General features: G+C 32.9%; 1 protein-coding gene across 4 annotated transcripts in view; it reads left to right on the forward strand.

Moving 5' to 3' along the window:
* Positions 1-27,062, forward strand: part of PACRG (parkin coregulated) — a 610,416-nt gene that overhangs the window by 333,248 nt on the left and 250,106 nt on the right. For all 4 annotated transcript variants that reach the window (XM_051998081.1, XM_051998080.1, XM_051998082.1 and 1 more), the window contains one exon: positions 21,913-22,062. In XM_051998081.1, the coding sequence (XP_051854041.1) occupies positions 21,913-22,062 (150 nt within the window). The remainder of the gene's footprint in view (positions 1-21,912; positions 22,063-27,062) is intronic.

Consider the following 27,062-nt stretch of genomic DNA (forward strand, 5'->3'; position numbering starts at 1 on the left):
GTAGGTCTTTTTTAAGTTTTAGCATATTTTAAATGTTGGGTTACATATTTTTTTTAAAAGTCATGACTCAAGAAAAGATTTTTAAAAACTAAAATTTTTTCATTATAATATGTACCTTTAAAAATTTGTGAATAAAGTAATATCAAAATTGTCAATTCTCCATGATTCAACTGTTGCTGCAATACAATGAATTCCCATTTAAAACTTGCTACCTTGTCTCTTGATTCTCTAAAAGAGAATTATAGCTGATCAGTTAGCCAACTTGTAGACCACTCCCACATCTCCACTGAGACAGAGAATGAAACCAAAGAAAAGAAGATTGCTACTAGATGTGAAGAGTAATATGGAAGAAAAATGGCTCTTTAAGGTGAACCTTATTAAAAAGCAGTTTTCACTCCCCCACATGTATCAACTAAGTAAGGGGTTGCTTCTCGCTGAAAGACTTCTGTAAGGATATATAGTGCTGAGCTATATTAAAACCTTTTTCAGGAGTGATTTATCCTTCTTTCTAACAGGTCACAATTTTTGAACAGGTTAAATTCAAGTTGAAAAGCTACATTTCTTAAAGAGTATACACATAATGCCATTGGGTGTTTTATTGATAAACAAAAAGGTAACAGAACATTCTCCCTACTGACTGACAATATATTTTCCAGCCTTCTCTTATGCCCATCAAAAAAGAAAAGATATTATACATGAAATATTGAGAGATTTTTACCCTCTGTTCCTCAGCTAAGTTAGTCAAATAATTTTTCAGTTTCTTTTCTCTGTTTTATGTTTCGCTCAAAGAGTTCATGAGATTAGATAATTTATTCTTTGAGATGTTTGAAATTAAAACAACCTAAATTTAAATGACAATGTTGCAGGTAAATGAGCTAGTGATAATTGGCCTTATTTCACATAGTTTTATCTTTACATTTAAAAAAATTAATCAGGAAGCAGAGGAAGTGATTTTATTCAGACTTATCAGTAAGCATTTAGTAAAGGGCCTACTCAGTACAGTAAATTATGCTAGATCTGGGGGAGATATGAAGACAAATAAAACTTAGTCTCTACTTTCATGGAGCTTACAATCCAAAAAAAATGTGAGGGCAAGAACCAATATAATGATGATAGTGATGAGTGGCTTCCATGTACCATTTTAAAGTTTACAAATTGTTTTACAAATATTATTTCATTTATTTCTGCAAACAACCCTGGAGGGAGATATTCTATTATTAGCTCATGTATAAATACTATTTTTTTTTTTTAGAAATCTAGATTAGTGATTTCATTGATGTAATGTTAAGCATACACTCTGTTGAGCGTACACTTTTTACCAATGTAAATTAACAACTGTTTTGAAATCTAGAGAGTAGCCTACTTCTGAGATATTAAGCATTGCCCCCAGGATCATACAGCCAGTATGTGACAAAACTGAAAGCCAAACTCGAGTTTTTTAAAAGGCTATACTTGTTTTAACTACTTGCTTTAAATGTTTTAAATGATCATAGGAATTAGGGAGAAAATGATTGCATCCAACAATCCATGTAACAAATTTTAAGTGTCACCTATGTTCACTGCATGCTAGTGCTTTCTCATAAGTGCATTTTGTACTTAAAAGATTGTAAAATAATTTCTTCATGATAACTTTATGAGGTAGCTACCACAACAATAATTATCTCCATTCTACAATTGAAGATGAAATTCAGATAGTTCTATTCTTCTATTAGAGATCCTTTGATGACCAATGAAAAAAATAGAAAAGTAAATATGGCTTGTCAAGGAAAATTGCCCACATATGATTTTGCTAATTTCTGGCTCAGAAAGCATTGTAAAGGTATCAGTAAGTCTCACATATGATTATGTGGGTCTGTAGTAATACCCAGCTTAAAAATGCTAAGTTCTTGTCCTATTTATAGATACACACATGGAAAACATTAGCAATCTCTTTTAGCTATGTATCCTGTCTAACCATGAAAAGAATGAATATCATTCTAGCACAATATGAGTAGCATTACATGTATAAGCAACATCTTCCAAGTAGAATGCTGGAATGTGGCTAATTGATTTAGAAATACATTGAAGCAGATAATTGGCATAAAATATAAAAGCTATGGTACTCTCCTAGTTCTAAAGCATCTTCTTAATATAACTTTGACTCTTTTGACACTAAACTTAATCCTATCATTACATACCTAAATGATAAACATAAAATTCATTCATAGAAAATCACTCACTTTATAGTTAACTGTCAAAAATATTCTGGAAGACCTCTACAAACATATGCATATTGAGAAAAATATATTCATTTTTTCTACAGTTTATGATGGTATCATTGGCCACCAAATTTATATCTTCATATATCTAGGTATCTAAATGTCTTAAATGCAGTTTTATGTCATCAACACTGTTATAAACAGCTTATAGCTTGAACTGCCCTAAAACTTTTGAGACAACATATACATGATATTATATATAATCTGTGTTTATATATATATATGTGTGTGTGTACTTTTTATAGTAGCTCATTTCACTTTGGACCACACAGATCATTAGGAAAATTTTTGAACTTCAAGTCTTTGCTTTTCAGCTATTTCTATGCATTTGTTGTTCTGAGTTCTATCTTCTGGAGCCAAACAACAAAGTAAATCTTAATTCCTCATTTAGCCATTCAAGCCATTCAAAGGTTTAAAGATAATTATCATAGCCCCATAAGTCACATATATATATATACATATCTGTACATACAGCCAAAATAAATGGACACTACAGCATGGCCAGACCAACAAAATTAGATAGCTACATGGTTAATTGTTTGATGATTCACCTTTTAAAAAGATTAACAATACTATACTTACCATGCCAGAACTATTTTTCATAGCTTTTTAACTATTCCAGATGCCTCAGGTTACTCCCTGCTCCAGTCCATACTATACACCATTACCTGTTATGTTATAAAGAAATGGACAAAGGTCAAAGTTAATGATACTTTTTAATAGATATACATGTGTATATATGTATATTATATATCCATGTGATTATGTGTTTTATGTATAATTGCAAAATGATTTGGTATTTTGAATTTTCAGCTTGGTTTTTCTATGTCAAAATAAGTTAAGTATTTTAAGAAGTCAACTTGCAAAGTCATTCACTGGTTTTAGCTTTAGAAGTTAAATCACCTAGGGGCAGTGGCATTAACATCAACCAAAGGCCCCAAGAGCAGTCAGAAAAGGGTTAGCAAAGAAGTGGAAATTCTCAGGGCAGACATCGTTAAAGATCTCATTCTAGAGATCTTAAAAGTGAAGATGTATAGGAAAAATAAAAGAACCATGGGGAAAAAAGAGGTTTATTCAAAAGATTTCATTTCATTAGATTTGGAAGGAATGGAAAATATGATCCCATACCTGAGGAGGAATCCCCATTAATTATGTTCTTGACAAGTGATCCAGTATCTTCTTCAGAACCTCCAGTTTGTGGAAGATCACTTTTTTATAGTAGCTCATTTCACTTTGGACCTCACAGATCATTAGGAAAATTTTTGAACTTCAAGTCTTTGCTTTTTAGCTATTTCTATGCATTTGTTGTTCTGAGTTCTATCTTCTGGAGCCAAACAACAAAGTAAATCTTGATTCCTCATTTAGCCATTCAAGCCATTCAAAGGTTTAAAGATAATTATCATAGCCCCATAAGTCACAAAAAGCTAGTTATCCTTATTTATTAGAAAAGACAGTGTTGCTAATAGTATCTTTGTTCTATATTTTGATATAATTTGATTCATCCATTTTTCTGAAAATTTGAATTAGCTATCTTTGGAAAAAAAAATTAACTTCTTTCGCCTAAAAAAAGAACTGATAAGGTTACTTATCTTAGTTACCAGACCCTGAAAGCAAGGATATGTTTTTGCCTTTGCTACCTTAATAAGCAAAACTGATTAATGTACCACTTGCAGACATAAAGGCAAAGAAAAGGTAGCTAACCATCTTTTTAGGATTTATTCTAACTTGTAACAGTGACAGAAATGTCATGTTGTACATACACTGCAATAAAGTGTGTCCTCATTTAATAACTAGAGAGGAGCTGAGGGTATCCTTACATTACATGGAAACAATGCACTAGAAATAAATAGCTGATAATTATAAATAGCCCTAAATTTTACAGAGCATCCATCCTATATGCATTATTTGACTTGATTTCAACAACAATCCTATGAGGTTCTTATTATAAGTATTGCTATTCCCACTTGATAGAGTTTTGTTTTTTGTTTTTTGTTTTTTTGATTTGTGTATTTTTGTATTGGGTTTTTTTTTTATTCTTAATATCCTTGGCCCTACTAATCCAGAGTGATCTCTTTCTACTAAGATCACCTATTACATTTAATTGTTGTTTTCATATGGTTAAGCACTTTGATATTTAATACCTTGATATTGATCTCTCACAAATGAGATAGTTGTTCTAGGTAGGCTTTATCCATTATAATAATGAATACAGGATGAGAACAAATTAGACTTCATAAATAAATACCCCCTTAAGTTCAGGTGCTATAGCATTCCCCCATGTCTCTCAGGTGTGGATGACTCCTAGATCCACTAGTAGAAATAGAATTCTAATAATCCTAAACTCCAACTATAGAAGCTAAGTCTGAGAATTAAACTCATAGAAGAAACAGTCATCTCTAATTCCACATTGGGTTAAGCCATAAAGAAAGCTGACTCTTCTTAGGCTTAATAATGCCCAACCTTTCTAACAACTCTAAAGAATATGGTTATATTTTCCTCTCCCATGTTCAGTAATTATTTGTTGCATTTTTATGTTTATTATAGAGGATATAGGGCATCCAAATGACTTTCCTCACTCATTTTGTTCCTTTGGCCCTTTTCTCTTCCTCTATCACTACTGTTTTTTTTTTTTTTTTTTTTCCCTGTTAGGCTTTTTTATTGTATTTATTTTGTAGATGGTTGTTACTGAAAATTTCTATGTGTAGTAATCCTGAAATTTTTGTAAAGAAGATACTATATATAAAACTAATATGTAATTTGAAACATGGTAACTATCCATCTGATTTTATTATCATCTTCTCAACTTGTATCTCCATTTTACTCTAGAATTCAGGAAAATACAAGCAGGCAGATTTAGCAGTGGTTAGGATGCTGGGCTTAAAATCAGGAAAACTCATCTTCCAGAGTTCAAAATCTAACATCACACGCTTCTAGCTGTGTGACCCTGGGCAAGTCACTTAACCCTGATTACCTCAGTTTCTTGAGCTATTAAATGAGCGAGAGAAAGAACTGACAAACAACTCCAATAGCTTTCTGTAAACAACTCATCAACAATAATTCAGTAAAAGATTGTAAATGAAGACCTGAGTTCAAATGCAACTTCAGATACTTAATACTTAATAGCTTGTGATCCTGGGCAGCTCACTTAGCCCCAGTAGCATTGCCAAAAAAAAAAAAAAAAAAAAAAGAATGTGTTTATTTTATATACACAGACACAGATATGAAAGCAAGATCATTTAGTAAAGAGTCCTATTTAGAGATGGAAAAACTGGGTTCAAATTTTGAGTCTAATACATACTATGTAAAGTTAAATAAGATGTTTAAGCTCTCTTTGTCCCAGCATCTTGGTGTGACCACATTGAGGCTCTCTTCTGATTGGGGAAATCCTTGCTCATAACTATTTTATTGAGGTATTTCATATCTCCACCCTCTGCTCTTTTCCACCTCTTGGACAGAAGAGTTGGCCTGATTGATTATCCTCCTTTCCCCATTTCCAGCTCCTCCTTAAAACTGCAGCAATATCCTACTAGAATGTAAGCTCCTTATAAATAGGGATTTCCTTTTTTGTGAATATTTGTATTCTTAGTATGTAGCACATGCTTAATAAATGCTTTTTCATTATCTATAAAATGAGAGGGTTAAATCTGAATACCACAAAGATCCCTTCCAATTCTAAGTCTATGTATGTATATATCTGTATTCACATAGATATGTGTATATGAAATGTACTTGGTAATTTGCATAATATTTATTTCTTTCACATCAGAGCAATGGAACTGAATAAAGTAAATAAATGAAAGTCCTGAGATTTAAAAATAAAAGTGGAATAAAATTCCATCAATATAATATCAGAGATGGTAAGCTTGTTGTGGACAAAGGCTTCAGACAGAACAAAGTCAAATCAGTCCAGAGAAAATGAAATAAGTTACATGGTAGCCTCCAAATTAACAGACAAGAAAGCATTTATTAGTAATCTTAGAAGGGAATTCGATGAGAAAAGAAGAATGCATCCAACATAACCCAGAGCAAACAGGGCAGATTAAATAGATATAGAAAGTTAATGTGACAAACAGCAAGGTTCTTTGGTAGGTAGAACTGGGAGTCATGGAGTAGATGCCTTAAAATAAAAACATCTAAGAATTCATAATTCTATTATTTCACAGAAATGTTTCAACACTTGAAAGATTTGCAATTTATTGATATGGGTTTTTCCTCCATCAACTTAGATCTCAATCCCCAGCTTTACTAGGTGACCTTTGGGAGTTGCTGAGGCTAAAACATTCAATACACTCCAAATTAAGAATGAGCCTCTCAATTTATAGCTAGGATTGCCTAGCATGCAAACTAAGCCCAACATAAAAATGTTACCATATAAAATTGTATAGAAACCTTAGAGGAAGTCTAGCAATATCTAAATACACAAAGACTTCACAAAGATATTCACAAAGAATATAATGATATTCTCAGGATTCATTGCATATTTCATCATACATGTTATAAGGTGAATGTATATGTTATGAGATGAATTTACCTTATAATGTGATTTTTTGAGTCAGTGTGTATTGGAGAGAATGTTCTACTTAAAAGCAGGAAAAAGAGGTGTTCTTGATTCCTAGCCTTTGATACTTACTAGCTGTGTGATCTTTGACAGATCATTTAAATTCTCTGTACTTCAATTTCCTTATATCTAAATTGGAAAAAAAGTAATATTTAACTACTTCTCCTATAGGATTAAAATGAGAAAATTTCTGTATAAACTTGATTGTTTCATAAATTCATAAATATGAATTTTTGTCATTATCAATACTTAGATGTCCTATAGTAAAATGTTCTATTATTGTTCCTATGTCACAAAACACTCTTTCTTTTCTCTGGTAATCAATAAAAAGAGATCAAAAATAGCTGTAACATAGATGAGGAATAAATGCCAGATTGTTGCATGAAGATGCAAAATATTAAAAAAAAAAAACAAACAAAAAAAAAAAAAAAAAAAAAAAAAAAAAAACAAGCCTTTGGAGGTCATTTAACTTCCCATATAGTATCTTCGACATTTTGAAAAGGAAGGTCTTTCCTATTTATGAACACTATCCTATCCACTTCCAAAGTCAATTTCATTTTTGAAAAAATCTCTATCCTGTAAGACTTTTCCTTTCACTATCCCTTTCTCCCACACTCAGTCTATCTCTCTCCTCCTTTTCACTGCTAAGAAATCTATATTCAGAATCTCTACTTTCTTACAAACTACTCATCCTTCAATTCCCTGACCCCTGACAACACTATACAAAAGATGACTTTTCTCTCAAATTTAACCAGTGGTTTCTTGTTGAATTGGATGTCATTTATTTTAGTCTTCACCTTCCAATTCTCCTCTCTTCCTCTTTTCTTTGACATTGTTCTCTCCTCTTTCCACCTCTCTGACCATGTCTTCTCATTCTTTTTCTAGTTCATCATCCACCCTTAACTATGGTTGTTCCCCAGAGATCTGGCCTAGGCCCTCTTCTATTCTCTCACTGTTCTTATAACTTAAGTGTTGGAATCTTTACAAACTGCTAACTCATTAGAGTTGATAGATTATTGATCTGATCTTACAAGAAGATGTTTTGGGCCAGAACTTGAAACAAGGTACTAAGTAAAACTAATTGATACAATGCTTGTGTTTGCACCTTTACTCATTGGAGTTCACACGTTTGAGAAATTTCAGGGTTTAGTATGAGATATCTGAATTCACACCTCCCTTGAAGCTCTTAGGCCAAAGAGCACTGTGGGAGAAAACCCATAATCCCATTCTCTCAGAAGAGTCATATATAAGCCAGCCAAGTGGAATATATTCTTGAATGAATAACTCTTCACTGGCTTATATATACCCTTTAATCTTCAAGGTCAGGCAATTGTAGAAAGAAGAAACAGGGACATTAAGATACTCCTCCAAAAACAAAAGAAAGGGGGAGCCATGGGTAACCCTAGAGAACTTCTAAATTTAGTTCTCTATACTATTAATTTTTTAATCTTTGATAAAGATGCACTGGCTCCAGCAGACAAGTTTTATAACTCATCAGAAGAGCAGTGTCCAGTGCGAGCAGCTCCACTATCTTTAGATAATCACCAGGTGATGTGGAGAGATCCAGAAAGTGGTGAATGGAAGGGACCAGATAGGCTAAGTGGTTAGGAACTTTGTCAGCTACCATGAGTTTAATTATCATTTCTGTGAAGATGACTTGAAGATCTGCATTTACCTCTCTAATATCCCTCCTGAGATAGTCACTTATCACCGAAACCCTATGGGATATTTCATTTTTTAAAATGACCATAATAATTTATTTCTTTTTTTATTATAGCATTTTATTTATAAGATATATGCATGAGTAATTTTTCAGCATTAACAATTGCAAAACCTTTTGTTCCAATTTTTCCCCTCCTTCCCCCTACTTTCTCCCCCAGATGGCAAGTAGACCAATACATGTTAAATATGTTAAAGTATATGTTAAATACAATATATGTATACATGTCCGTACAATTATTTTGTTGCACAAAAAGAATCAGACTTTGAAATAGTGTACAATTAACCTGTGAAGGAAATCAAAAATGCAGGCGGACAAAAATAGAGGAATTGGGAATTCTAGGTAGTGGTTCACACTCATTTCCCAGAGTTATTTTGCTGACTATAGCTGGTTCTATTCATTATTGAACAAATGGAACTGATTTGGTTCATCTTATTGTTGAAGAGAGCAATGTCCATCAGAATTGATCATCATATAGTATTGTTGTTGAAGTATATAATGATCTCCTGGTTGTGTTCATTTCACTCAGCATCAGTTCATGTAAGTCTCTCCAGACCTTTCTGAAATCATCTTGCTGGTCATTTCTTACAGAACAATAATATTCCATAACATTCATATACCACAATTTATTCAGCCATTCTCCAATTGATGGACATCCATTCAGTTTCCAGTTTCTGGCCTCTACAAAGAAGGCTGCCATAAACATTCTTGTACATACAAGACCCTTTCCCTTTAAGATCTCTTTGGGATATAAGCCCAGTAGTAACACTGCTGGATCAAAGGGTATGTACAGTCTGATAACTTTTTGAGCATAGTTCCAAATTGCTCTACAGAATGGCTGAATGTATTCATAATTCCACCAACAATGTATCAGTGTCCCAGTTTTCCCATATCCCCTCCAACATTCCACATTATCTTTCCCTGTCATTCTAGCCAATCTGACAGGTATGCTGTGGTATCTCTTAATTTGCATTTCTCTGATTAATAATGACTTGGAGCATCTTTTCACATGGCTAGAAATAATTTCAATTTCTTCATCTGAGAATTGTCTGTTCATACTCTTTGACCATTTATCAATTGGAGAATGGCTTGATTTCTTATAAATTAGAGTCAATTCTCTATATATTTTGGAAATGAAATCTTTATCAGAACTTTGACTGTAAAAATGTTTTCCCAATTTATTGTTTCCTTCTAATGTTGTCTGCATTAGTTTTGTTTGTATAAAAACTTTTCAATTTGATATTATCCAAATTTTCTATTTTGTGATCAATAATGATCTCTAGTTCTTCTTTGATCATAAATTCCTTCCTCCTCCACAGGTTTGAGAGGTAAACTATCCTATGTTCTTCTAATTTATTTATAATCTCATTCTTTATGCCCAGGTCATTTCCTGAACCCATTTTGACCTTATCTTGGTGTATGGTGTTAAGTATGGTTCAATGCCTAGTTTCTGGCATACTGATTTCCAATTTTCCCAGCAGTTTTTGTCAAACAGTGAATTCTTATCCCAAAAGCTGGGGTCTGTAGGTTTGTCAAATACTAGATTATTAAAGTTATTGACTATTTTGTTCCTTGAACCTCACCTGTTCCACTGATCAACCAGTCTATTTCTTAGCCATTACCAAATGGGTTTGGTAACTGCTGCTTTCTAATATAGTTTTAGATCTGGTACAGCTAGGCCACCTCCATTTGATTTTTTTTTTCATTAGTTCCTTTGAAATTCTTGATCTTTTGTTTTTCCACATGAATTTTGTTATTTTTTCTAGGTCATTAAAATAGTTTTTTGGGAGTCTGATTGGTATAGCACTAAATAAATAGATTAATTAGGTAATATTGTCATCTTTATTATATTTGCTTGACCTATCCAAGAACATTTAATATTTTTCCAATTGGTTATATCTGACTTTATTTGTGTGGAAAGTGTTTTGTAGTTTTGCTCATATAGTTCCTGATTTTCCCTTGGCAGATAGATTCCCAAATATTTTATACTATCAGTAGTTACTTTAAATGGAATTTCTCTTTGTAACTCTAACTGTTTGATTTTGTTAGTGATATATAAGAATTCTGATGACTTAAATGGGTTTATTTTGTATCCTGCAACTTTGCTAAAGGTGTGGGTTATTTCTAATAGCTTTTTAGTAGAATCTCTGGGGTTCTCTAAGTATACCATCATATTATTAGCAAAGAGTGATAATTTGGTTTCCTCATTACCTACTCTTAATTCCTTTAATCTCTTTCTCAACCTTATTGCCAAAGCTAGCATTTCTAATACAATATTGAATAGTAATGGTAATAGGGGGCAGCCTTGTTTCACTCCTGATATTATTGGGAATGGTTCCAGTTTATTCCCATTACATATGATGCTTACTGATGGTTTTAAATAGATACTACTGATTATTTTAAGGAAAAGTCCATTTATTCCTATACTCAAGTTTTTTTTTTTTTAAATAGGAATGGATGTTGAATTTTATCAAATGCTTTTTCTGCATCTAATGAGGTGATCATATGGTTTTTGTTACTTTTATTATTGTTTTGGTCAATTATGCTAATAGTTTTCCTAATATTAAACCAGCCCTGCATTCCTGGTATAAATCCTACTTGGTCATGGTGTATTATCATGGGGATGATTTTCTGTAGTCTTTTTGCTAATATTTTATTTAAGAGTTTAGCATCAATATTCATTAGGGAGATTGGTCTGTAATTTTCTTTCTCTGTTTTTAACCTAGCTAGTTTAGGTATCAGTACCATGTCTGTGTCATAAAAGGAATTTGATAGGACTCCTTCATTCCCTATTTTTTCACATAGTTTATATAGCATTGGGGTTAATTGTTCTTTAAATGTTTGGTAGAATTCACATGTAAATCCATCTGGTCCTGGGGATTTTTGCTTAGGGAGTTGATTAATAGCTTGTTCCATTTCTTTTTCTGAAATGGGAATGTTTAAGCAATTTACTAACTCCTCTGTTAATCTGGAAAGCCTATATTTTTGGAGCTAGTTACCTATTAGATATTTCAAACTATATCCCATAGTCACTCTACCTCAACATATCCAAAATTTAAGTCATTATCTTTTCCTCCAAATTTAATCCTCTTTTTAACTTTCTTCTTTCTGTTTAATGCAATAACGTCTTTCTAGTCTACCCAACTTCATAACTTTTTACTCTTTTCCCATATACCCAACCAGTTGCCAAATCTTGTCATTTCTATCTTCTTAAAATGTTTCATATATGTCCCTTTCTTTTCACTTAGATGGCCACAAACCTATTTTAGGCCCTCATAACCTCTATACTATTGTAATACTTTCCTATTTGCCCTAAATCTTTTCTTCTTTTCAGTCAATCCTACTCATATAGCTTCTAAAGTTATTTAGCAACAATGGTTCATTATTGTCTCCTTGTTCAAATATAGTGTGTCCCAAAAGTCTTAGTGCAGTTTAAGCTAATCTAACTTTTAAAACATTTCAATATATGGTTCATTTCCAACTTTATTATACCTTAATCCCCTCCTTGCATTCTATAGTACAAACTGGTCTTTTCCATACACTTTTTTTTCATACTTCTCTTTCTCCTTCGCTATCCTTCATTGATGGTCCCCCATACCTGTAGTGCACACCTTCCATACCTCTACCTCTTAGAATCATTTGTTTCTTTTAAAACTCTTCTCAAACACTATCTTTCTCCATAATACTTTGATGATCACCCCAGCTTCAAGCACCTTCCCCTTCCCCCACCCATTTGCCTTGTATTTATCTTAAATTTATTTTGTGCATACTTATGTTGTCTTTCCAAAAGAAAGTAAGCTCCTTGAGGGCAGGCACTACCTCATTCTTATCTCTGTATCCATAGTGAAAGATTTAAAGGAGACTTATTAGGTACTTATTGACTAGTTGATTAATTCGGACTAGTCCTCCTACAGACTTCCCTATTCTTGTTGATCATCATCACTCCCAGTTTGTAAGCTTTGCATCATCCCTGAGTCCTCCTTCCTTGTCTTCTTTTTAGCAGCTGCTCTCCTTTTCTGCTCTAGCCAGCATAGCCCTGGTGACTCCTACTGCCAATTGCTTCATTTACACCAAATGAGGTGCTTCTCTTTCTGCTGGGCCAGCATGATGTGACACTCCTGCTGCCTGAAGCAACTGTACTAGTTTCTGGTAAATGCCAGTGCACATGGAGCCTCACAGCCCCTGCCCATCACAGCCATTTAGCCTTGGCCATCGACAATTGCCAGAGGAAGTCAAAACGGTATTAGTGAACCTACTATGGCTAAGGTCATCTTTGGTCTTGTATCAAAAGAAGAAAAAGCCAGTTTTAATAGGCAAGGAGAAGTTAAAATGTTTCTAACAAGTACATAATATTCCACAACCTAAGAACTTTTTAAATAACAGTCTCAGATTTAATAGAAAATCTGAATTTCAGGATAAAGATGATGAGCCTTTCATAGCAATTGTGTGTGCATTCATGCACAGTATGCCAATGCAAGTCATAATAAAATCACAAACAGCAGCACTTTCAGTCTTCCTTCACTACCAAAGGCTCACATGGGACCTACACCTCTAGAGGAGAGCAGATATATTTTTGATACTAAAATCTTTGTCCCAGAACTTCCTCCTGTTTGCAGATGTAGAATCTCCTCTGCTTTCCTTTACCCAACATTACACTTACAGGAATTCTTAACATGGGGTCTGTCAATTTAAAAAAAAATTATTATTGTGTTTCAATATAATTGGTTTCTTTTGTAATGTCATGTATTTAATTTTATGCACTTTGAGGCTTTTTTTTTTTTTTTTACTTTTCACATCCAAATTTTCTGTCTCTCTCTCTCTCTACTTTGCTCATTAAAAAGACAAGACATATGACACCCATATACATAGGCACTCACACAAAGCCTTTTTAAACATTTTCCATATCATCCCCCAAATCCTAAAAAGAAAAAGAGAAAAATATTCTTTCATTTGTACTCAATTTTATACACTTATAAACATTCTTAGACAAGGTCTTCATCAGGCTGCTGAAGAATTCCATGACCCAGATATAAAAAGCTGTTAAGAACCCTTATTTTAAGAAAATAACTTTGTAATCCCTCTGCCCAGAAAGATGTTACCGCTGGTATGGAGGAGAAAGGAGCTAGTCCTGACCCCTTAAAGTCATGAAGGGAAATACAAAGCAGTGGAATTAACAGTTTGCTTGAAGCTCCCCCCTCCCCAAACCAATATACATCTTCCTGTCATGATCACCTTACTCTCCTAGTCCCATCTTTCGTTCCTTTCAAGGCTTGTGATGAAGACTCCCCAATCCATAAATCAGAATCTACTGCATTTTGCCTTTTTTTCACACATTACTTTAATATCCTATCTATCCACCTATTATCAGTCCTCTCTTCATTCATTAAGTGATGTGCCTTCAAGAATGCCAGCAGTTTAGTTAAACTCCTCTTCATCCTACATGACTACTGCTTATTTATGCCCCCTGACACACCTGTCTAGGAAGCAAAATCAATGTATATTTGTACTCTTCTTCCATTTTCTGACCAGCATCAGGAAAACTCTTCTCTTCCACTCTTGTTTCTGTCTTATACTCATTCCAAAGTCACTCTCCCTTACTTTGTTATCTGGATTGCCATCTTATTTTCAATCTCAATCTCTGCCCTCATGCTAAGGAGATGAGAATTCACTTTTATGTCCAGTAAGACATCCTTGCTTCCCAGTTCATCAAATTTCTTGATTTTATTTTACCTAAATGCTTTCTGCCTATGCCTACAGAAAGAGGAAGAACAACCATTTTATTGAGCTCCCTCCACTAGTTTCTTGACTGAGGAAGGAGGGACATTTCCATCAGGCTCTCTCTACCAGTCTCTTGCCTAGGTCTATAGGAGAAAGGGGAGCATATTATTTCTTCTTAATCTCTGTACCAGTCACTTGTCAATACCTTCCAGGAAGGAAAAAAATACCATTCCATTGTATTCCATTCACCACTTTTTTAACTGCCCTCCCCAAGAAGCTAATTCTCCTGACTTTGGGAATAGAAAGTCACAGAAGATTAAGATGAAGATGGTGACAAGAAAGTAAGGGTAGTCCTTAGTGTCATATGCCAAAAGAAAGTCCAGGAAATTTAAACAAAAAAAAAAAAAATCATTTGATTTGTGGCTAAGGTTACCCTGTATTATATTCTTGTTACCTTGCATTATATCCTTGTTACCTTGTATAAATCTGTTTCAAAAAAGTAATATTAAAAAAAAAAAAAAGCCTGTTTGAAAAAAGTTGGAGGAATGAGTAATGAGGAAGTGAAAGCTGTCAGTGAAGACTTCTGTTTCTATGAGTTTGACCCCCAAAAGGAGAACATAATGGGTCATTACTTGAGGAAATGGCATTGTTGAAAAAAGTTATAGACTGTTTTGTTTTGGGTTTTTTTTTCCCCAGAAGTGGTAAACTTAGAATGTTTATGGAATGAAAAGAAGGATCCAGTGGAAGTCTTAGATAAGGATACAGAATAATTGAAGCAAAATTCTTTCTGACCTAAAGCATTCTTTGTAACTTTTGGATTCACTTGAATTTGTCCCTCCTTCAGCTTCCTATTTGTGTCAAAAGTCAGGTCAAGCCAGGGCAGGGTGCCAGGAGTGGAGCCTAGTTCAAAGCCAAGGCTCATTGCCAAAGGAAGTCAGTTTGGAAAAGCATGGGTAAAGAGAGGTGTAAGGTTGTTGAAAAGGATTAGACCAGGAAATGGAGCCAAAGGCCAGGAAAAACATAGAATCTTTATGGGGTTATCCAGGGCTGGGCCAAATTTGCTCTTGAGCTAGCACTGTAACATACTTGGTTCATTCTTTTATTTCCTAATGTCTACACTAGTTGAATCCAATCTATACCTAACCGTGTCTCATAAATTGTTCTAGAGCTATGGCTGGATATGTATAATTTTTATTACTCAAGAAGAAAATTTTGAAAGGCTAATTTGTTTTGTTGTCATAGAGGGATTATATTCACATAATTATTAGATAAATAAAGGTCATTTCTACTTTGGGTTAGAAAGACTAAAAGTAGCACAGTTCAATATTATTGAATGTTCAATGGCATTGAACCATTGAACCAAAAAAATATATATATATATAAAACCTGCATGGACTTATTGGATGATTTTGAGCATTTCTTAACTTGTTGATAAGGCAAATAATACAAATCTTAATACCAAATTATAGATTATCGTTTCTGGATCCAGATTTAATAAGTAATGTAGATGATTCAAGAACATGATAGAAACTCTTCAACATCCTTGGAGGGTACAAAAATTGAACATCAACAGAATACCTGCCAAGTTGACCCAATTGATATAACTACATAACAGAAACTTGTTGTTTTTCATAGCTTAACAGATTACAAATTCTCATACAATAAAACTGTTTTTAGGAGAATGTCTGCTCCAAACACATGAAAACTTCCCCTGGGGGATAGATAGATGAGAATAATTTGTTCTAATGGCCATGAAAGTAGCTGAAGCTGATTCTGTGGAATGCTTTGTATTTCAAAGACACTAAGGTCATTCATAATATCCTGAGCCATCACCAGTCATCTTAGTTTTTTTCTTGCCACTGGAGAGAATGAAGCTGGTGACTTTAAGTAGTTATGCCTCACTCAAATCCAATTCATGCTGTGATATTGGTTCTCCTTCAACAAAACTGTTACAGTAAATCCAAATATTAAAATATCTTTGAGAACTCAACTACATAGATCTACAAAAGCTTAAGAACCTTTTTTCTTGGTTATCACTATACCAAAAACAGAACCTTTAAATTGCATGAAACAAAAAGGTATCAAAATATAGATTAAAATAAAAATATATATCAGAATCACACAGGAACAGACTTTAGTTGAGAACATAGAAAATTTTATATTCATTTTTTTCAATTACATAAGACTATTATTTCAGTCATCATTGTAATAATAGATAGAATAATAAATGGAGACCAAAAAAATAGGACAGCAACACATTTTTTCTGAACTCCATTTTAAAAGATAAGAATGAGATCATTATCATCTTCATTCACCTGCTGAAAAGGCTTCAGGGCATGGGGTATTGACCACTATAGCAGGCAGGCCATGAGAGTGCATGAAACGAACTGAATACATGAATGTTTTATGCATTTACAAGATAGAATTGAAAACCTATTACCAATTACAGATAAATGTTTCATATTCCTTGTTTCCAATGCTGTCCTTAGCTTCAGTCATATAGTAATATGCTAGAGACAAATGCAAAGCAATCATGAAAAATTAACTTTATCACTAAACATTGGTTAGATAAAATGACATCTAAAATTGATGAATTACTTATATCTAAAGAAGGTAAACAAGTTCCTCACTTTATAAAAATTATAAAAATTCCTCATAATTAAAAATTTTGAAGGATGAAAAAATACCAAAGTTTTAAATGATTTTAAAGAAGAGGAGATATACATACTTAAATCTCAGGTATTTGCTAGAATGAACATATATATTCTCCTATGATATATGACAGGAAGTACAAAAATAGTTAAGGGCCTGCACACAAGACTATGTTCATTAGTAACTGCCAACATAACAAATACAGAAGGAAAGATGAAGTTGTTGATAAATATTCTGTTGATAAATGACAGGTATTAAATGCCAACATGGCAAAAACAACCTGAGAATAGTGGAAAGGCATTAGAAATCAAACATATAGTAGAGAAACTTCAATTCACACAATTGAAGACAAATGAAAATTTCCAGAGCAGAATCCAGAAAACAATTTTTTTTAGAAATTCTAAATTCCTTTAGCAACTGAAAGCAAAAGTTAAAAGAATTTGATACTGCTGCTGTTTAGTCATTTTTCAATTCTATCTGACCTTCTATGACCTTATTTGAAGTTTTCTTGGCAAAGATACTGGAGTGCTTCACCATTCCCTTCTCCAGCTTATTTTATGGATGAGGAAAGTAAAGCAAAGAGGGTTAAGTGACTTGCCCAAGGACACATAGCTAGGAAGTATCTGAGGCCAGGCTTAGTTTAGAATCTTACTGACTCCAGGTCTAGGGTGCTATTCAATACCACCTAGCTGCACAGGTAAAAGGATGGCAAAAAGTCAAAAGCTGTGCAAGAATCAAAAGAAACAATTCACAATCAATCAAAAAAAAAAAATTTGTTATGGGCCAAAACTCTGAACTTGAAACAAAGGATTTTTACAAGGTACTAAGTCAGTGGAATTGATAGAGACAATAGTTATCTAATTTAGCATGGTTCAGTATGATTGATTTAATCCTATAAAGAGATGTTATGGGCCAGAACTTAAAGCAAGGTACTAAGTGGAATTGAGGAGACAATGGTTAAATCTAATTTAGCATTGATTTAATCCTACAACAAATAATGGTTTCCTAGTGATATAATAATTAGTTTGTACTCAGTGTGGAGCGTATAAACTAGAAGCCTCAGCCAGGGACATTCAAAGAGAAGGCAAAGGACTGGCCGCAGGAGCTTAAGCTCTTAGAACCAAGGGGAGAAATTCAATTCACTCTTTGATCTTCCTGGTGGCTGGCCTGGACTCCTGCACTTCCCCATCTAAGACCAAGGCCAGACTGAAAGACTCTCTCCAGAAAGCTGCCCAGCCCTAGGAAGGAGATAATGAAGGATCTAGGCTATAAGAAAGCTAACCGGGCTCCAGGAAAGGAGACAAGACTTTGAAAGAGATAATAAAGGATTTGGACTTTAACACCTGGCTGTTCTCCTCGTGATTACTGAACTGAAATGAAGGCTGCTCCCAGAGACTCCAAGGAAACCCAACAAGAGAACATTACATTTTGGTGAGAACATTACAAAAAATGAATACAGATATTTGAGAAACAAAAGAAATATAAAGAGGGATAACATCTCAGAATAAGAAGCATGAGAAAATGTCTGGTCATCTTCATAGTCACAGTAAATTGAACACAATGAAAATACAGATTGGATCAAATGCAAAACGGAAATAAGAGGACATTTATATCAAAGGAGGTGACCAAATCTTGAGGGAGGTTTTTTTTTTTTTTTCTTTTAATAAAACTAGAAAGCAGTTGGACTAGACAAGACACATGATTATTAACTCAAATGTATTGTAGTGGTAAATGAATTTCTTAGCAAAGCATTTTACTAGTTTCTTCTCAGATAAAGCCCTAATCCCATTTTTTCTTAACAGGGGTAATTATATATTCACTAATAAAATCTGAGAAAAGCAGTGATCCTCCAAATATATTCCTATTATGTATGTGCTATATACAAAGTACTTTTAGCTTATGTTATTAAAAATCTATTAACATTAACCAGCAAACAATATATTGGCTGAAGAGCAAAAAAGATATGCCAAAAAATCTCCAGGGCCAAAAGAACCTTTCATCATGAATTTAACAATTATTAGAAAAAGCCACTTCAAAGTGCTATGGCCTTTATACTGTTTTATTGATTTATTGAAAATCCTTTGATTTAATCTTATATTCATGGCTTTTCTTCCTATGCTATAAATATATAAAAATGGAACCACAAATAATGACAATGTTAAAATATTTGATGTTCAAATCAAAAAAAGTTTCTATTTAACACACAGCATCAAATTATCAAGACCAATTTATTTAGAATAGTGCATCTTTCACGGAGATTATTGAGGTCTGTTATGGTTCTTTATAGATAGTTTAAATCCATTACCTTCTCTCCCAAATAAAACTTTGAATGTTCACTAATTTGAAGAGGAAGTCATACCAAAATGTTTTATCACTTCAAGTATGTAGATGCATAATAATTTGGAACTGCACCCCCAATAGTCACTAAACCCTGCATTCCCTTTGATCTAGTAATAAATACCAATACCAGCCATATAAGCAAAGTAATCAAAGATCTAAAAAAAGGACTCGTAAATATAAAAATACTTATAACAGGTCTCTTTATAGTAGCAAAAAAAATGGAAATTAAGGGGAGCTATCTTTTGGGGAATAGCTAAATAATTTATGATATATCAATGTAATATAAGGTAAGTGTATCATAAGAAATTATTAAATGTACAATTGTGGAGAATAGTGAGAAGACTTACATGAACCTGCTGGGTGAAAAGAGCAGAACCAAAAAAACAAATTGTAAAATAACAAGAAAATTAACAGTGAATTAGGCATATCAGTTGATTAAAAAAATTGTTTGGTCCTTTGAATTATTCTTAAGTCTTTATAATGTTAAATGGGTCACACATCCAGTTAATTATCTAAACCACAATTTGAACTGGGACTCTTCCTGACTTCAAGTCCTTTTCTCTCTTCATTGCAATCCTAAACGCTTAGAGAAAATGCAGAAAAGGTGCAAATCTGCAATGATAGAAAAAAAAAGATATTTCCACTGAACTCCCCACATGGCAGTTAACTGACATTCCTTTTCTAGAGGCAATAGTGGTGCACCTTTGATTTTAGTTCCTAGAATAAGACATGGAAAATTTAGGAGAGTATATGTTCCCAAGGTGCAAAATGGAGAATTGGGAAGAAAGAGTGAAGATGAGGCTACAACCAAAGGAGTATAAAATTCAATGACCTAGCTCCCCCCTGCCATGGTCTCTAAGCACAATAGTGGTTTATACCTGAAGACCTAGCCTATAATCACCTGTGTGCCCCCAAGATAAATTGCGAGAATCTCTCTATTACACTACTTTTATTCTGTTAGCAGCTCCAACTACTTAAGAAATGGTATGTAATATTTCTCAAAGACAGATTTAATCAGCAGCCCAGACAAAATACAGTGATCTGGGTTGGAAGATTTAATGGTTGTTTGATAATAGTAGTTGATCCCTCCCATAAAAGCTTTTTGAAATGTTGAATTTTGTATTTCCCAAGCCTTTCACCAGAGTACTAAATATAAATCTTACTTTCTCTTTAAAGCTATCAATATCAAACCTTATCTGGATATCTTAGCATGTTTGTTCTAAAGGAAAATATTTGAATTTGCTTACAGACACACACACACACACACACACACACACACACACACACACACACTTATTTCTTTTATTTAATCAGGAAAGTAAGGACAGAGACATTTCCAGCTTAGTCCTACATCCTAAGTATCCAGAGAAAGAAAGGGAAATAAAGGAAGCAAAGCCAAAATAAGGCAGAATAAAACAACTTCCTTTTGGATAAAGTTCTAAGGGAATTTTGTGAATACTCCTTTCCTTTATGTTGAATCCACTGCAAAATATTGAAAACTTTGTTCAACCTTTAAGAAATTATTCAAGGGAACCTTGAACACCTTCCTAGTTCTCACTAAGAGTAAACATTTAAGCATTTTTATTGGTCATCAACAGTTGACTGCCTTGTCACCCTATACTCAATTCACTAGCAGTTATTTCTACTATATTAATTCTGGTTGAATTAACTGTGCAGTGGTGCAATTTGCTTCTTAAAATCAGCTGTTCTAGGGGCAGGGCATCTAGGAAATAATAAATTGGTCAATTCAGTAATACATAGACACACAAATGGGTAGATATTTAATTTGATTCTCATTTATGTTAGTTATATTAGTGAACTCATTTAACTCCTATAAAGATATTTATATTCAGCAAAACCCTTTATAACACCAGTGTTGGAACAGAGCAGATACTTTTAGACTATCCTATATGTATATATAAGGTTTATATAATTTGTAGCTGTTATCAGGACATGTCTAAATCCATATAATAATGTCATTGTTGAAAGGATTCTTTAGTAATTTCTAAATTGGTCCCCTAGTTTCATGATCACCTTGCTGAGAAACACCATTCTAAGTTCTTACTTTAGTTCTAGAAACAGGAATAGGAACTAGATCTTTTATTCTATTAACACAAGGAACTCTTAGATAAGCAATCCCCTCCCCCAGTGATGCAGGTTTGTACCATCTTTGTAACTGAATTTCAGAGAGTTATGTTAAGTTTTCAGAGTAAGTAACTGGTACAACTAGTATGTGTCACAGATCAGACTGTTTATTCCTAGCTCCAAGATCACCCCAATAAGTTGCCTCTCTTCAGCTATGCTCATGTGCACAATAGGCTAGATATGGAGTGATTAACAGGATTTTCATGTTGTAGAACCTTACTTGTAGCACAATATTGGCAGCAAGGCCTCCTTGAATGACAGAAAACCTAGTTAGTGTGAAGGAATAAGGAGTTACATTCTTGGGGTTCATGAGCACTAGTTGTAGAAACAAATAATAGACAAGGCAGTGTTTTATAACATCAAGGCAACAATCCATCTTGCAACACTGGCCTAATAAAAGCTCACTGATGATCCCCAGCAGAGTACAATTTAATTAAATTTACCCATTAGAGGACTTCTTCCCAATCCTCTTTAAAACACTGTAGAAATTAATTCTCTTTTTTTCTTTTTCTATAATACAGATGCATTGAATCTCCGTAACCGGCAGGTCATCTGTGTCACACTCAAAGTCCTTCAGCATCTGGTTGTTTCAGCTGACATGGTGGGTGAAGCTTTAGTGCCCTACTATCGACAAATTCTCCCCATCCTAAACATCTTTAAGAATATGAATGGTGAGTTATTCTAGTAGTCACTATGTCTTTCAAATCCTAAAGCAAAGAGTGGCTTGAGGGTAGGGTTAATTAACAACACAGTTAGAATTTATTGCTGCATATAAACCCAAATCCATTTGGAGTTCTAAATAATGTAGCCCCCACCCCATTTCCTGTTACTCCCTAAGGATGAAGTAAAATTAACAATTTCATTTATTACTCCTCACACGTACAGCTTATTTAACACAGTACAGAAGCACTGAAGCAGTTCTGTAATCTCCTAATAATTAAATTGTAAAGTTTTTAATAGTCTTTTGAATACATTAGTAAGTTGTAAAGTTTCTCTTTTTTAGTTATGTTTTTATTTTAGATTTTTTCTACAAAAAAAATTTCCTATCCTCTGGTTTAAGATCATATTTTAAAAATGAAAGTAGTGTTCTTAATCTATAAAAGATGATTTATTATTAGTTATTTTTATGTTCTACCATTATTATAAAAATAGATACATGAAAGCATTCAGTGACACATTTTTTTTTTAAAAAGAAACCAATGTTTTCCCCATTTGCTTTAGAACATGATTTTCCAAGTCAAATTTTGATCAAGTTAAAAAAAAGACTTTTTTGTTTATTTCTCACACAAAATATAGGTTGCTTTGGCATTCAAAAACTAATTTTATACTTGTTTGGAAAGATTAATAGAGTTGTTATGATAAAAGATCTTCTTTTTAAGTTTCTTGCTGTGGAATACACCTACTTATCTTCTATGGTGCTAACTTTAAGGTTTGATATTAATTTTGTCAATATTTGAAGTTAATTTCTGACAATCATGTTAAAATTAGGATTAGAATTAGCTATGTTAGAATTGGAATGGAGTGATAATTAGAATTAGTCATGTTAGAATTAAGGGAACATCATGTGAAAATCTTGCAACCTAATCTCTTTAGAGTGAAGGGAAATTCAGGCTGAGAATCTAGAGGAGAAAAAGACAATCATCTATGAAAACTTTGATATATTGTCTTATAAACTGTCATTTGAACTGTATTTACATGATAATAGAATATTTTAAAAGAAATCATATAACTATCTGAAAAGGTAAAGCCATCTGTTCAATAGTGTGGTCGTCATATTATTTTATACTATAAGGTTTTAACGTAAGGAGGTTATGCCAGATATAGTAGGAACTGTGATGCAATGAGCAACCATCCATGTCATTTGTAACTATTAGTAGATGTGAGTTGTGATAGCTGTTCCAGTGTAGGTATTAGATTTATTACTTAAAAATTAATCCTTTCAATAATAGTCATTTTCCTTTTTTAAATCACACAGTTATTTTTTAATTAGTAGGAAAAAATGTCCTCTGTGTCAATGTTAAAATTCTGTAACTAGTCATAATGATTCAATATGGACTATATTTTCAAATTGAAATGTATATAGGAAAATGTATAGTCAGACATGATGACTTAAAGATTTTTGTATATAAAATTAAGATCTGTTCAACTCAATATCTGAAAACTGGTTAAGAGGAAACTGATGATGCTAGATTTGGCCACAAAGTCTGATTCATAGATTTTCACACTCACTTAAACTGACTCAATTAAATTCTTCGAACCTCAGTTTCTTCATTTCAAAAATTGGAATGGTAATACCTACTTCAGAAAACAGCTTTGAATCTCAGGTGAAATAATTACTAAAAGGCTTTGCAGATTTTTAATCAAACCAATTCATTTTGCATTTATTAAATAACTGTTCTTTCCAGGTACTGGGAATGTAAAAATTCTTCCCTTAAAGAATTATGAGGGGAAATAAAAGAAGTGCATCTAGGTAAATGGTTTATATATAACAGAACTACAAAGAAGCAAGGTATGTAGGCATGGCAAATATTAGCTAGGAGTGGATTAAGAAAGCCCCTGTTCTCTATTGGCACTTGAGGAGATCCTTGGAAAGAGCTAACAATTCTTTGAGTTGCAGGAGTAGAAGGAGCATGGAAGAAGATGAAAAGATAGGAGATCAATGGTGAGATGAAGCACAATACCATTTGTATATGGGGCTAACATAGAGAAAAAGTACAGGTTGAGTATAGGAGCAGATAAGGTTGATGAACTAGAAGACCAGGGCAGTTGAGGAGACATAAGCATGAACGCTGACTTATAAGTAGGGCATAAAAGCAGGACTTGGAAAAGGAAGACTTTTAGCAAAGGACTACAGATTTTTAAAAAGGAAGGGCTACTAGTTAATTACAACCAGAATCTCTTAGAGAGATTGCTGTGAGTGGTAGCAGGTTGAAGAACATGTTTTCATGTGTGTGTATCTTGACCTCAGCAGTGGATTACTATAAAGAATTTAAGACACTTTTCTTATATCCTACTATAATGATGCTAAAAAATTAGGACATTTGTCTATCCCTATAGAGAAATATAGTGATGGCTAAAAATGAATTAAAGTGAAAGTGATATACTCTGGGAACACTTAATAAATTCTTATTAAAATAATGTTTTAAGAAATTATAAACCTCATTAAAATAGCATCTTAAAATAGTATAAAACAGAAAAATCTTGTTTGGAACTTTTTTAAATGAGGGCATTAGAAATTCTACATTAGAACTTTTTCTCTGCTCAATATGTTTCTGACATTTGGAAAAAATATTAGTTTCAGCCTCCATTCCTACTAATCTTAGAAACCTGTCAGCAAAATGCCAGGATACCATTTACTATATTTCCAGAGGGTCATATTAAAAAATTGGAGCATTCCAGCAATAAAAAAACAAAACTATTCTTCAAAGGGGCCATTTTTACTACTGGATCCAATTGTAGGACTAGGAGCTTAAGAGAAGATTTCTAATTAAAAAAGTACTTTTACTGCTAAAATAATTTAGCTTTAACATTTTCCAATTTTCAGAATGATGAATCATTTCAGAATGATTTTGATTTGATATCTAGAGTGCACAGTATACTACACAGGGCTTTCTATAAAATGGCTTCAATCTTTATTAACCAACATATTTACTTGTTATGCAAATTGTTAGATGATAACAATATATGGGTTAAGAATGCATATTTTCAAAATGCTCATAAAGTCATAATCTTAGAATTGAAATAGATTGTATATATCATTGTGTCCAACATAAAATTATTATTCTACTACATTCCTGAGAAGTTATCAGTCAATCTCTACTTTGGATGATGGGAAACCTACTAATTCATAGATAATCTATTCCTTTTTGTAGCAGCTCCAATTCTTTAAAAAAAATTTTCCTTCTAAAATCTCTTCTCAGATACTATTATGAAATCCTAATTCTCTCCTACATAATAGCCTTGTTGACATTTGAAAATAACAATTGTGCCTTAAGTATTTTTTTTTTCCTAGACTAATCATTCCCAGTTTCTTCAACTGTTCTTCATATGATATGCTTTCTAAACCTTTCATCATGATGGTCACTATTTGCTAGTGACTATTTGCTTTGTTATCAATGTTCTTTTTACAATAGGATATCCAAAACTGAACACAGCAACCCAGATGTGTTTTAACTAGGGCAGAATATAGTAGAACTATTACTTATCTTGAACCAAATGTTGTAATTCTATTGTTGTAACACTCAAATTATTCTAGTTTTGGAGGAGTCTTATCATGTGGTTAAACCAAATTGAATTTGAAGTCTGGTAAGACTCTTAAGCCTTTCTTATGTGAACTTCTGCTAAACCAAATCTCTTCTATCCATACCTGTATAGTTGATTATTTTTTTAAATTTTAAGTATAGTACTTTATGCTTATGAATGAGAAAGCAGTTTGTTAAGCTCGTACAATATACATCATGTGTGTTAATAAGGATACAAATATTTTAAAATAAGAGACATTCCCTATTCTTAAGGAACTTACATTTTATATGGAGAGACAATTTATATGGAAAAATGGTGGCCAAGTAAGCGTTTAAGAATGTCAGGCATGTTGAATGAAAACAAAGAAAAATTAGTTGTATTTCTATACAAATAAAAGAATCCTTTTTGAAATTTTAGGTGCTAAATTCAATTGTTCTATATTAAATTAAATCTTATAAATTTCAGACTATATTTCTAATCTTTTGATATCTTTACAGGGCTTTTGTTTTTCTATCTCCCAAAATACTAGCTATTCTCTACCCTTTTCCTCACTATGAGATTGTTTTGTCAATTGTAAGACAACCTGATTACTCTATATGTGTTGATCATATATTAGACTTCTTGAACATTGTATCAATGCCCTATAATTTTATAATGGAAGTACACTGCTCCCTTCTCCTGATAGTTCTGATTACACTTCCTATCCTTTTGTTTAACTAAGGATGCCTTCTTTTCTTACATCACTCTGGTCCTCTCTCTTCTTGACTGATGCACAGGTTTCCATCTGTCAGTTCAATTAATCTGCTTCTGATGAATAACCATGGTGCATTTAAAAAACATAGAGAAAGATATATAGACTTTTGTTGCCATAAGTAGTTCTAGATATACTACTACCTGAAAGACATAATCTTTGTATGGAACTGAACCCTCCTTTAACAAAGAAAGGGTAAAGGGAAAGGGTTTTTTGAAGTGATTTTAGCTGAGGTGTTTGGACATGTCTCATAGAAATTGTGAGTCTTGAAGGGAGAGTAGGAAAAAGTAATTAATTTTATCTTAAAACTCCTTAATCCAACATATATGACCTAGAAATCTAGGAATTCTGGTGGCAAATAAAGTATTTGAAATTAAATGATTTCTTGTCTAATGAATTGATGTCATCATTTGCATAATTATGCAATCACAAAAAGTAGCATAGTCTTACTAAAATATTTAAAGAATATTTCGTTCTTAAAATCTTGGTATCTTTTTGTTAATATTTTTTTCATACTGGATTTAGATTCTATATATTGACAGGTAGGGAAAGAAGAAAGCTATATTATGTGTTTTGAAAAGAATGCCTAAGCTAGCTAAGCCTTCTTAACCATTAGAGATGATATATTTTTTAGTATCTGAATTTTAATCCTAAAATTGTTTCACTTCTAAAAAGTGA

The sequence above is a fragment of the Antechinus flavipes genome, chromosome 4, assembly GCF_016432865.1.
Source record: "Antechinus flavipes isolate AdamAnt ecotype Samford, QLD, Australia chromosome 4, AdamAnt_v2, whole genome shotgun sequence".
In the NCBI taxonomy this organism is placed as follows: Eukaryota; Metazoa; Chordata; class Mammalia; order Dasyuromorphia; family Dasyuridae; genus Antechinus; species Antechinus flavipes.